Source organism: Carcharhinus amblyrhynchos, chromosome 23, assembly GCF_965287045.1.
Source record: "Carcharhinus amblyrhynchos chromosome 23, sCarAmb.v2.hapA, whole genome shotgun sequence".
Taxonomy (NCBI): domain Eukaryota; kingdom Metazoa; phylum Chordata; class Chondrichthyes; order Carcharhiniformes; family Carcharhinidae; genus Carcharhinus; species Carcharhinus amblyrhynchos.
The window spans coordinates 6,515,984-6,530,011 of record NC_137346.1 but is presented as its reverse complement, the minus strand read 5'-3'; the positions used below and the strand labels follow the sequence as shown (position 1 = coordinate 6,530,011).

At 41.7% G+C, this 14,028-nt stretch overlaps 1 protein-coding gene across 8 annotated transcripts in view; it reads left to right on the top strand.

Moving 5' to 3' along the window:
- vmp1 (vacuole membrane protein 1) overlaps nt 1–14,028 on the top strand; it is a 172,862-nt gene that overhangs the window by 135,161 nt on the left and 23,673 nt on the right. For all 8 annotated transcript variants that reach the window (XM_080210327.1, XM_080210325.1, XM_080210331.1 and 5 more), the window contains exon 11: nt 7,268–7,329. In XM_080210327.1, the coding sequence (XP_080066453.1) occupies nt 7,268–7,329 (62 nt within the window). The remainder of the gene's footprint in view (nt 1–7,267; nt 7,330–14,028) is intronic.

The following is a 14,028-nucleotide window of genomic DNA, read 5'->3' as shown; positions in this document are numbered from 1 at the left end:
GTTTATTTTTAAAAAAACATCTAGATATAGTTGTATAATTATTGTGAGTACAAGTATTAAGTGATTTTAGAGAAATATGCTTTAGAAAAAATAATTATAATTACATAAGTAGAGTACAATTTAGTATATATTTAGTGGGTAAATGCCACCTTCTCCTGTTTGTATGGCCAAACCTTGAATGATTGGCTGATTGTAGAGTCCAGTATTTGGGATTTTTCTGATGATCGGGTTTCCTGCCCTACCACCTGAAGAATCCGTGGAGAAAGCATCCCCACCAATCACATCAGCCCTACAGCCAGTTAATGCTCTGGGGAATGTTAATTGGATTGAGATGAGCTTTCTGGGTGGAGGCCCCACCTCAGAGTGGCTGGTAACTCTGTGGTGCCAGCAGGCCCATAGGCAGCAGTGGTCAAGCAATCCTTAAATTCAAAGTTCTAGATCCAGGACTGGGTAAGTGCAGAGGGTCTCATGGCAGGAAGAGGTGGTGAAGCTTGATGTGTGTGTGTGTGTGTGTGTGTGTGTGTGTGTGTGTGTGTGTGTGTGTGTGTGTGTGTGTGTGTGTGTGGGGGGGGGGGGGGCATTGGTGGTCAGTCGTGGCATCAGTGGGGACTGGGCACCCAATGTGGAAAAGGAACTTTTGTGTGGGATACACACACACACACTCTGCGCTTGAGGACTAAACAAGGTGACTTGTTGAGCATTTTGCCCCAACCCTGAACGTCTCTCGTCAGCCTCAAAATTGAAGCTTGGGTGGGAAGGGCCTCAATGGAGCAAAGGCGACCTTCCCTCTGCCCACCTAAAATGGAGATGGATTGGGAATTGGGCAGGAGAATGGTGGAAAGGTCACTCGGGAAATTTAATGAGCTCCAACATTTTTAAACATGCTAATAGAGGATGTAAAATTCTATCTTGTGTTTCCAAAATGGCTGCTTGGCATTGTTCAGCTTGTTTCTATTATATTTCTTATTTCTGAATCATTCAATATGTTCTTGCCTGGAGGTGAATATTGTGCACTAGCTTTCGCATTAGTTTATGTAGTAGTCGCAGGTTATTTTAGTTTGAAATGAGACTGAATCACATTGCATTTTCTAACTTGTAGAAAGGTGAATTACTTTTTAAAGAGCAGTTATTTACAGGATGGAATATGAACTGTTCAATGGGTTGATTGTAATTTTGACCTGCTCAGTTAAGATTACAGGGCAGTCAAAGTGTGGTATAGTGGTTGGAAAATCCCAGGATAAGTCATAAGTGGTCACAGATCACATTGCAGAATTAGAAGAGGGATGGTTCCATTTTTTAAAAAAACATACGTTTGAATAAAGCTTAAAAAAAGTTTAGGAAGTTGCTTTCTCTCTAAATTTGAAAATCCTTTTTGCTTTACTATTAACAGCACATGGGGCGGCATGGTAGCACAGTAGTTAGCCTTGTTGCTTCACGGCACCAGGGACCTGGGTTCAATTCCCAGCTTGGGCCACTGTCAATGTGGAGTTTGCACGTTCTTCCCATGTCTGCGTGGGTTTCCTCAAACATCATGAAAGACATGCTGGTTAGGTGCATTGACCCAAACAGGCAGTGGACTGTAGTGACTAGTGGAATTTCACAGCAACTTCATAAGAACATAAGAACATAAGAAATAGGAGCAGGAGTAGGCCATCTAGCCCCTCGAGCCTGCCCCGCCATTCAATAAGATCATGGCTGATCTGTCGTGGCTCAGTTCCACATTCCCGCCCTCTCCCCATAACCCTTAATCCCCTTGCCTATCAAAAACCTGTCAACCTGCGTCTTAAAAATATTGAGCGAGGCAGCCTCCACCACTTCAACGGGCAGAGAATTCCAGAGATTCACCACCCTTTGAGTGAAGAAGTTCCTCCTCAACTCTGTTCTAAACCACCCCCCCTTTATCTTGAGGCTGTGCCCCCTAGTCCTACTGTCCTTTCTGAGTGGGAAGAGTCTCTCCACCTCTATCCTATCCATCCCATTCAAAATCTTATACAGTACAAGCCTAGTTTATTCAGCCTCTCCTCATAGCTCAACCCCCTCAACTCCGGAATCAGCCTAGTAAACCTCCTCTGCACTCCCTCCAAGGCCAAAATATCCTTGCGTAAGTGCGGCGACCAAAACTGCACACAGTACTCCAGCTGCGGCCTCACCAATGCCCTATACAGCTACACTTCAATGCAGTGTTAATGTTAAAGCCTTGTGACTAATAAATAAACTTCAACTTTTAACTTTAACAGTAGGCTGAATAATTGAGGATTGTAGAAGTATTAGCAAGACTCTCATTATCCTCCCAAAAACTTGTTTTTGGTTAGCATTAACAGATTTTCTTTTTTAAACTTTACTTCTTGATAACCCAGCATCCAACAGAGGGAATGGCTTGGGCAGCTGGGTAGTGAAACTTTTGTTCTTTTTAGAAAAAATTAAGATTTATTTATTAGTAGTCTTACATTCAAGCTGCAATGAAGTTACAGTGAAAATCCCCTAGTTACCACACTCTGGTGCTTGTTCATATACACTGAGGGAGAAATAGCATGGCCAATCCACCTAACCACATCTTTGGACTGTGGGAGAAAACTGGAGCACCCAGAAGAAACCCATGCAAACATGGGGAGAATGTGCAAATTCTACACAGACAGTGACAGTTCTGTGTCAAGAGGTCCTCTTGAGCTGATGACTTGGGTCTGTTTGTGGGCTTCTATGGTGCTATTTATAAATTGCTGCTCCAGGTTCTGCATGAATAACCTGGAATGACTATCCTTGCCTTTGTATCTCACCATTCCTGTGAAAAGAGCCTTTTTTTTCTTTTTAACTGCCACCCCCACTTTCGACTGGTCTTTAAAGTAAAATTCTCCTAGTGAAATAAATCTGACATCACAGCTGCACCCATAAGAACACTCATTGTGAATAACTTTTATGAATAAGATTGTGATATTTAAGTGTAGAATAAATCAAAATGACCATTGTAAAATATGCCAGCTGTTCCATTCTGCTAGTTTAATGTTTTGTGTTGCAAATTTGTTTCCATGATCTTAGTTTCTTAGTTGATTATGGCATCATGAGACCTCCCAAGATATCATCACTAGTTACTTTCCAGTTTTCCTATCTATTAAATGTGACATGTATTTCCACAGATATTTCTTTGCATGAATGTTATGGGGTGGGCAGTTTGAGGAGGGTTGGTGATTGAGGAAACTGGAAACAATTAAGATTTCATGTTAAATGCAAATAATAGTCTTTCATTTGACCAAGAATTTATGTTTCATGTCACTGATTTGTTGATCAATGTAAATATTTTTCCGTATTAACCTCTGAAATCCTTTCCTAATTTTGAATTACGGATTTGAATTCAATTAGCTCCTTCCTTAACCATCTCTGCTTTTGTGTAGGAAAAGAAGAGTTGGAACTTTGTTTGCTTAGATGTGCCTAAATGCCAGACATTAAAGAAGTCCCTTAAGCCATTATACTACCCAGCTTACACTGGTTAGCCTACAACAGGCAAATGAGATCTGTCCTGAATTTCCTCTGCTGGTACTGCAGTAGTCTGTGGAGGGCAATTCTCCCATCATGACCCACAACTTTTCTGGCAGGTCAGGCTGGGAGATGCGTATCGTTGGCCCTTTTCCGGCATTTGCATATGCACTAAAGCCGGAGAACAGCTGGAGTCCAGATCACGTTGGAAGCCAGCGGGAAGGCATGCAAGTCATTTGAATCTTTTTTAATGTAGTTTAAATATGTTTAGCATTTCATTGTCGGGAACTTGCTGGTCCCGATTGAATCTCCCACTCCGCCAGGAGTACTTCATTCCAACAGGGTTTAGAATTACTCCCCACGTTCGGAGAATTAACGGGAGACCTAGCTGGAATGGAGGAGGGACAATCGGGGGTCCCCCAGGGGATCAGGCAGCAGAGTGCATGGTGCCCCCAGGCATGGACACCCTGGCAGTGTCAGCCTGTGCCCTGGGGTACTGCCCATGGGGCAAAGTGTCCATGCCAAGAGGGCATCTTGACACTGCCCACCAGGCATCATACAGTGCCAAGAGAGCGAGGCCTATCTTGGGCGGGGCAGGGGGATCAGGGCTAGCCCAGGAATTGTTGTTGGGGGGAGGGGTGCTGGAAGGGCAGCACTGCGAGGGTCCCAGGCTGGCCAACAAACAGGGATCTGACCAAGCGGAACCACTGCACGTGCTCAGAGTTCCAGAACTGTCGAACTCAGCACGACTGGCCCCCAGGTTTTTAATGAGATTCACGTTTGGGACCTCTACAGTGCTCAGAGTGGGGAGATTCGAGTGTGAAGCTGAACTGAGAAAACAGTCGTGATCTGAAACAGTTCTCCCACCAATTCAGCACTTTTGGGAGGACCAACACCTCCCCCCCACACCCACCCAATGTACATTAAACACCTCAGCTTGCTATTCTTGCTTATGTTGCCATCACATATGGACAGCTAGCAGTAACTTTCCTACAGGCAAGAATGGCAAATGAGAATTACCACAGTCAGTTTGATTGCCACTGACAAACATTAACTGACTTCACAACCAGAAACTGGTGTGTGACACTACGAGAACAAAAAGAAATTCTACATGTAATTAATTGCAAGAAAGAGCGCACATTTAGGCAACACATTCCACATTATTTCCAGATGTTCATTTCAAGAGTACTGCATTGGATGTGAAATATTTTGGAGTTGCTGTTGTAATGTTGGTAAACCGGGTAGCTATTTTGCACTATAATCTCAAACAACTAATTATTCGGTTTTCGAAGTGTTGGTTGGTGGATAGTCTCTAGTTGCTGACTGTCCATATGTGATGGCAACATGAGCAAGAATGGCAAGCTCTGCATATGAGGAGTTGAGGCACCAGGAGAACTCCTCTCTTCGTATAGTGCCATGGGATTTTCTGCATCTATCTGAATCAGTCTTGATGTAATGTCTAATCAGAAAATAGCACCTCTGTCAGCAGTACTAGCAATGAGTTTAAGACTCACTCCAAAACTTCAGCACACACTCTAGTCTAACACTGCAGTATTGGGGGAGCATTGTCAAAGCTGTCATCTTTCAGATGTGATCCTCATATATGCACTTGTTCCTGTGCCACCATTCAAAGTTCTTCTCAATACTAAGCCAAGTTGACAGCCATAGCTGTCAATGTGATTTGGATTACCGACAGACTAGAAACAGATGGGAAAATGCAACCAAAAAAGAATTGGCTAGCCCGCCAAGGGTGAGTTGACCTCTAGTCACTAAGGTGCAACATAATCATGCTTTTGTTTATTGCTACTGCACAGTAAAAATTCTTCTGTTTGGTTCTTTTAAACCAATATAATTTTATTTCTGAGGAGGATATCTGGAATCTTCCAGTATGTAATCCCAGCAAACCATAATAAGCACTGCAACGCGATGTAGGTATCCTGTGGGTTGAATTGCTGTCGATTAGCATATATAAATACTGGTGGATAAGTGGGAGTGTTTGAGCAATAGCCTTATCAAAAAGTTTAGAATGTTCCTGAAGCAGAGATGGAGCCTTGCAAAATCATTTTGTTTTCAAATATTTGACCTAAATCCATTATCTCTTTGATCCAGAGTTAAGTTATGGAGATTAAGCGTACCCAGGAAAATAGGTTTGGCAGGAAAGATTTTAAAAGATCATGTTATCTAAATGGTGAGATATTTTAAAGATACAGAGGGACCTAGGGGTTCTAGTGCATGAATTAGAAAGGCTAGTATGCAGGTATGCCAAGTACCTTGGAAAGCTAATAGAGCATTTATAGTGAGGAGAATTGAATACAAAAGTAGGGAGGTTGTAGTTCTGGTATAAAGAGCATTGGAAAGACAACATTTGGGGTACTGTATAGAGTATTGGTTTCCTTATTTAAGGCAACATGTAAATGCATTGGAAGCAGTTCAGAGAAGATTGGGCAGGTTATTTTATGCGGAAAAGTTGGACAGACTAGGCTTGTATCTGCTAAAGTTTAGAAGAATAAGATTTGATTAAAAGCTACAAGATCCTGAGGGGTTTTGACAGGGTGGATGTGGAAAAGATGTTTCCTTTTGTGGGAGAATCTAGTTTGAGAGACACTGTTTAAAAATGAGTCACCTATTTTGAACACAGATTAGGAGAATTCGTTTCTTGGAGGGTTGTGTCTTTGGAACTCTTTTCCCCAAAAGGTAGTGGAAGCAGAGTCGTTGAGTATTTTTAAGTTAGAGGCTGATTGATTCTTGATAAGCAAGGGGTGAAAGGTTATTGTGGATAGGAGGGAATGTGGAATGGAGGTTACAATCCAATCAGTCATCATCTTATTAAATGATGGAGCAAGCTTGAAGGGTAAACTGATCCTGCTCCTAACTCGTATGTTTGTTTATGCAGTAACCCAAGTTACTAAGAATAATGCAGGGTAATGCTTGATGATTAATAAAATATCAATGGAAGATGCAGGTCAGTAATGGTAAACTAACACTCTCCCTCAAACTAGCACTACACTATAGTGTAAACTTGCTGATTTCTGACAAATGGCATTTCCTTCTCCTTCAAACCCTCTTGTTTCCTGATAGATGTTGCTGTGTTCAATGTTTATCAGAACTTTCCTTTCTTTTTGCTTTGAACCTCCATATCTGCTGTCTGAAACCTCTTCCTTCCTCCTCCACCCTTGCTCCGATCAAATTGGGGCTTTTCAAACTGCCGTGTAATCTAATTCATTCTTCCCCTGAAGCTGGAAGCTGTGGATCTCTTCTTCTACCGCAGTCATTCCATCTACAAGCGACAAGCCAAGATTGGCATTCAGCTAGTCTTCTCCCCCACATTTTTTGACCTTGGTCACCTGTACTGTGGTTTTGCCTTTCTCCAAAACGCTTCGGTGGATGAGAAAATGCTGCTCACCTACCATGCTTTGTATTCCATGGCATATTTCAAAGCAGTTTCTAAAATAAATCACTTGCATCTTTCCAGTTTGCACAAAATAAATACTAAGATGAAAGCAAATTTCTGCGGATACTGGAATCTGAAGCACAAACAGAAAATGCTGAAAATCTCAGCAGGTTTGATAGTATCCATGGAGAGAACGCAAAGCGAACATTTTGAATCTGAATGACTCTTTGGCATTTTCTGTTTTTGTTACACAAAATAAATGTCTCAGATTTTATTTACTTAGGTTCGATGGGTATATTGAATGAGCAAATCTCTTCTCGTTCCTCTAAATAACTTTATTCTTTGGATGCCTTTTTTATCCCAAGCTAATTTCTCTCCAATTAACTAGTCTTTTTTTTAAACCCACAGAAACTGTTTGTTATTATAATGTTCAGCAAGCACATAGTGGAACAGATGGTGTCCTTGATAGGGTGAGTAATTTATCTACTGATTTTCACGTTTGTGTGTCAAAATGGAAAGCTTGGTGGGTGGAATTGCCCAAGCAAGGGTTAATTGAAATGAATGTATCGTTACATCCTCCTTGAGACCTAATCCACCTGCGATGGCGGTTAATTCATTTTAAAGACTTTACTCTAGGAGCAAAGTTTGCCCGCCTTGTGCCAGAAGTTTAATCTTTACTGGAATTTGGGTCATCAATACCAGATGATATACCAGATCAATAAAAGCCCACTTTCAGTTTTCTTTGAAAATTGATCCCCATACTTTTGATCATTTAAATCAGCATAAAAAGGCACCTGCGCATTTGTTTACTTGGTGTACAAAGTTCTTCCACATGGAAGTCTGCAGATTTTAATCTTGTTTTAGGTCTGGAAAGAAATAAATTCTGGACAGAAGTAACCAACTTGATGAATAGAGGAGGAAACCTGGAGCAGAATGGAGAATGCAAAAGAATTTGTCTTTCTGCGACCCATCCACAGAGTTTTACTTAGACTGAACTATTCTTTCCCCCACTTGCAAAAATAATTTTAGTGTGTCACTTTTGCTGAAGAGTCCTTGTGCAATCTCAGTCCGGTTTATAAGAGAACCACAAAATTGTTGTTAGTTTTGTAGTTTGGTGCAGTGGGAGGGTGCTCTTGTGAATTTGTAGTTGAGGCATGTTATTGTAATCAAGTAAGGGGATCTTTACTCTGCATCTAGCTGTGCCATTGACATGTGCTTCATATTGAAACTAGCTGCCTGAAATGGTAAGAGTTCCAGTCAGTAGAACTAAGATCCCTCACCTTGATGAATGCAGAAAATGTAAAGTGGGTTAAGGTATTATTTATATTAGGCTGCATATCAGGTGATATGCTGGTGCTAATTCTTGATGACTAAAGCAAAGTTGTTACAATTTGACATGCCATTCCATTATACATCTTTAGGACCATAACACAAAATAAGTCATTGTACTTTCTCAATCATACAGATAGATTATCTTACACTGATGGTGCAATAGCCATGATCATATAATTTATGGTCTACTTCATAAGAATAGATTTCATCTTGTCGATAATAGTATATATAAAAGGTTATTGTTGATTGGCAGTGAGTAATCAGGCTGTAATTAGTGTCCAGGTTAGAATGGCATCAATAAATGCATGAGCTTTGCTCTCATGTACACTGAACATTTCTTTGAGTAGAGAAGTCAGAAGGGAGATCAATTAAAGTCCATAAAACTATGAGGGGCCTAGATAGATGATAGGAAGGACCTGTTTTCCTTAGAAGCGTAACCAGGAGGCATACAATGAAAGTAATTGGCAGAAATTTAGAGGGGAATCTTTTTCCAGTGGGGGTCTGGAACTTGTCGCCTGAAAGGATGGTAGAGGCCACCCTCGTTGCACTGAAGAGGTATTTGGATGTGCACTTGAAATGCAGTAACATACAGGGCTACAGAACAAGAGCTGGAAAGTGCGATTTGCCTCAATGGCCCTTTTAAGGCCAGCACAAATGTGGTGTACTAACTGGTCTCCTTTGATTTAAATTTTCTATTTTACTATAAATTAGAATGATTGTACCATAGACAGAGGAGACTATTAGACCTATCATGTCATTGCCAGCTCTCTGTAAGAGCCACTCAGTTAATCCCAATCCCTGCCTTTTTCCTGTAGCTCTGCAGTTTTTTTCTCTTCAGGTAATTACCATGTCCCTTTGAAAACCACAATTGAATCTGCCTCCACCACATTCTTAGGCAATGCATTCCAGATCATAACCACTTATTGAGTTAAAAAAAACAGTTTTCCCTCATGTCTTTGTTACTTCTTGGGCGTGATCATTTTGCCTGCCATGCTGCTTGATTGGCACAAAGAGCTGGGAAGATAGCATGCAAGATTTTCACACCAGGCACAAAATAGTCCCACGCTGAAAGCCATCTCATGGCCCTGTTTTGCCGGTGCAGTCAGCTTCGTGCCCAAATTCAAATATTAAGTCATCATCTAAATGACGTTAACGAGGCCAGCACAGCCATTTCTGTCTCCCAGGAATCCTCCCCCTCGTCAGCAAGAGGCCTCGCCGTTGAGAATTGCTCATGGCCCCCGCCAAGGGGTACCAGACTTGATGACCTCATGGGGGAAGGGTGGAAATCGGAGGCAATTGAAGCCCACAGGTGGCTGGGAGCATGGCCTGGCAGTGGCCCCAATGCACAGTGGCACCCAAGCACTCTGCAGCCAGCATCACCGGTGAGCTTAGGCTCCACACACACACACAACCTACTGGCGAGAATTGCATCCAGGCTCTTTTTTTTCATCGAGTGCCCTAAGAGTGCGACTTGTGGCTCACTGAGAAAACCAACACCATTCTTTTCTGTTTTCTTGCTTGTTCGGCACTTAGAATTTGTTTGAAATGATCACACCCCTTTTGTCAAACACCTTAAATTGCTGTCCTTTGGTTCTTGATTCTTCCATCAATAGGAATAGTTTCTCCCTTTCTACTCTGTTCAAACATCTCATGATTTTGAACATTTCTGTTAAATCTCCTCTTGACTTTCTCTTCATTGGGAAAAAGATACAAACATCTGAGGTCACATACCAACTGACTCAAGAACAGCTTCTTCGCTGCTGCCATCAGACTTTTGAATGGACCTACCTTATATTAAGTTGATTTTCTCTACACCCTAGTTATGACTGTAACTCTACATTCTTTACATTACATTTCACTGTCTACTAATGCATGTGCCAATAATATATCAAATAATTAGAAATAAACAGCCCCAGCTTCATCAATCTATCCTTGTCGTTGAATACTCTCATCCCCGGAACCATTCTTGTAAATCCTTTTGCATCGTCTCCAATGTTTTCACATTCGGCTTCAAGTGTGGTGTGCAGAATTGGACGCAATAGTCCTGTTGAGACCGAAAAGCTATAAAGGTTCACTTAAATTGCTTGCTTTTGTATTCTATGTCCCTATTTAAAAAGAGTAAAAAGTCTGACAACACCAGGTTTTAGTCCAACCTATTTATTTGATAATATACTCACTAGCTTTCGGGGTTACCCCCTTCGTCAGGTGAATGGAGAGTTCTGGCCTCAGAACTCTCCATTCACCTGACGAAGGGGGTAACCCCAAAAGCTAGTGAGTATATTATCAAATAAATAGGTTGGACTAAAACCTGGTGTTGTCAGACTTTTTACTGTGTTTACGCCAGTCCAACGCCGGCATACCCACATCATGCCTATTTAAAAAGCCCAGGATTCACTATACCTTATTTACCACCTTGACTTGGAACTATATCACCATTCCTTCGATGTTGCTGGTTCAAAATCCTGGAACTTAACCACTTTCTCAATCTGTCCAGCACCTTCAACAATTGGTGAAAATTTTAAATTTTGCCCTGCACTGCACATCCAAATCAGAATTATTAATGGAGATCAAGAAAGGACTAATATCTACAACTGGGGATCTCCAGCATGTACTCCTGCCAATGCAAAAATAATCATTCATCTCTCTCCATTTCCTGTAACTAAACAAACACTACTCATGTTACCCTTGTCGCTTTTATTCCATGGAATTCAACTTTGCTGACAGGCTTCTTATGTGGCACTTTATCAAATGCTTTTTGGAAGTCCATGCACATATCATAAGCTGCATTATTCTAATCAACCCTCAGTATTATGTGCTGTTAAGGGCAGCTTGGGATGGGCAATGAATTCTGACCTATCCAGTGATGCCCACATCCCATAAATGAACTAAAAATAACAAATCCCAGGGAAACCTGTCTTATAGACCATATCTTCTTTTACAAATTCTGAAAAACTTGAAGAAAAGTACTGATCAGAAAGAAGTTCAGTAGCACTTTTGGAATTTTAAACATTAAAAATAAAAGGTTTATTAACAAAATAAAGGAAAATTGAAGCAGACAAAAGATACAGTTCCATAATTAAAATTAGTCTTACTAAACATTCCCTTCAGAAGACTCATGATTTGGTCAGATCCAAAAATAAACACCTTCTGGGCAACATTCCCTTATAGATGTTTAACTATAAAAATCTAATAATAATAACCAAGGCAAACTGCTGTAGATTTAATAAAGGTATTCCACATGAACTCTGAAACTCAACACTCTGCTGTGGAAATCCAAGATGTCAGGAAAAGACTGCTTTTTGCAGCCCAAAACCTTTCTGGTTTGACTGGAGTCTGATTCAAACTTCCCTTCTCCCAGTCCAGAGCTGTCTCTCAGAGATCTTCCTTATAGAGACAACAGTTAAGCTCTCTACGCTAACTCTAAAATACCTGTTCCTCCTTTTCACATCAGGTCCCATTGTTCACACACCTCTTTGAAACGCAAATCCTTCCAAATACAAAATCTTTTGTTTCTGATCACTTTTTAGGTTAATAAAATGTAATATACCCTCTTCTGTTTACCCATGGAACTCTTGCAAAATGTCTTTGGTGACCTCTGACTGATCTTTGATATTCAAATGAACTCTGAAATTATCAGGCAAAGGAGGTTAGCTTAAATGGGCTTTTTGGTCAACATGGACCAGTTTGGACCTGTCTCCGTGCTGAACATTCTATAATTCTATCTAAAAATATAAATGCTAGATCCAACATTGAAGTATTTGTACCGCAAACCTACCACATCTTTCTTAACCTAGCAAAACACAATTTGCCTGTAACAATCCATGCTGGCTTTCCTTAATTAATCCAAATTTGTCTGAGTGACAATTTTGTCCTCGATTATTGTTTCTAAAACTGTTCCCTCCACCGAGGTTAAACTGACTGGCCTGGATTTGCACTTTTAATTTGATGTGGAGATGCCAGTGTTGGACTGGGTGGGCACAGGAAGTAATCTCACAACACAAAGTTAAAGTCCAACAAGTTTATTTGGTATCACGAGCTTTTGGGATGCTGCTCCTTCACCAGGTGAGTGGATACCTCTACCTAAGGAAGATTTGTAAGAGTATGGCAGGTGCCTCTATAATTTCCACCTTTACTTTCCTCGCTATTCTCAGATGCAGCTCTTCTGGTTCTAGTGACTTATCAACTTTAAGTACAGTCAGCCTTTCTAATACCTCTATCAATTTTCAGCCCATCCAATGTCACAGCTATCTTCCCTTTCACTATGACATAGTGCAGCACTTTATAGTAAGGATAGACAAAAATAATAATTTAGTATCTTAGCTGTACCACCTGCTTCTATACTCCTTTTTTGGTCCTTAATTGGTTCTACTCAGTTTACCACTCTCTTATATCCCTATTGAATGTCTTTAGATTCCCTTTTATGTTAGCTGTCAGTGTCATCACTGCTTCCTTTTTAACTTTTTTTTCACTTTTCCTCTGAACTTTTTAGTTTGGTATCTCACTTGTGTTACCAATCAAGACATCTAAGAACATAAGAAATAGGAGCAGGAGTAGGCCATCTAGCCCTTCGAGCCTGCCCCGCCATTCAATAGGATCATGGCTGATCTGTCATGGCTCAGTTCCACATTCCCGCCCGCCCCATAACCCTTAATCCCCTCGCTTATCAAAAACCCATCAACCCGCGTCTTAAAAATATTTAGCGAGGCAGCCTCCACCACTTCAACGGGCAGAGAATTCCGGAGATTCACCACCCTTTGACTGAAGAAGTTCCTACTCAACTCCGTTCTAAACCGCACCCCCCTTTATCTTGAGGCTGTGCCCCCTAGTCCTACTGTCCTTTCTGAGCGGGAAGAGTCTCTCCACCTCTATCCTATCCATCCCATTTATCATCTTATATGTCTCAATGAGATCTCCCCTCATTCTTCTAAACTCTAACGAGTACAAGCCTAGTTTATTCAGCCTCTCCTCATAGCTCAACCCCCTCAACTTCGGTATCAGCCTAGTAAACCTCCTCTGCACTCCCTCCAAGGCCAAAATATCCTTGCATAAGTGCGGCGACCAAAACTGCACACAGTACTCCAGCTGCGGCCTCACCAATGCCCTATACAGCCGCAGCAAGACCTCCCTACTTTTATATTCAATCCCCCTCGCTATGAAGGCCAGCATCCCATTAGCCTTCCTGACCACCTGAAGGCTGGGTTTTTGCGACTCATGCACAAGGACCCCGAGGTCCCTCTGCACCGTAGCGTGCTGCAATTTTTCGCCACGTAAGTAATAGTCCTTCCTACCATTATTCCTACCAAAGTGGACCACCTCGCACTTGCCAACATTAAATTCCATTTGCCATTTCCTGGCCCATTCGCCCAGCCTATCTAGATCCTTCTGCAGACTCTCCACACCCTCCGCGCAATTTGCCGTTCCACCAATCTTGGTGTCATCAGCAAATTTCGACACCATACACTCGGTTCCCTCCTCCAGATCATCTATATAAATGGTAAATAGCTGAGGCCCCAGCACCGACCCCTGGGGCACTCCAGTAGTCACCAACCGCCAATCCGAATAGCACCCATTGACCCCCACTCTCTGCCTCCTATTTGACAACCAATCCTCTATCCACGCTAACACCCCACCCCCAACTCCATGCCCCCTTACCTTCTGCAATAACCTCTTGTGAGGTACCTTTTGTGAGGTGCGTTACAAACTTCTTTTTCTGCTTCATTTTATCCTCTTTCTTTCATCTGGATTTGTCTTCCTTGCAGGAATGTACCTTAACAGTATTTGAACTGTCTCTTAAACAGCCCATTGTTCAAATACAGTCTTGCCTTCCAATCTTTGAT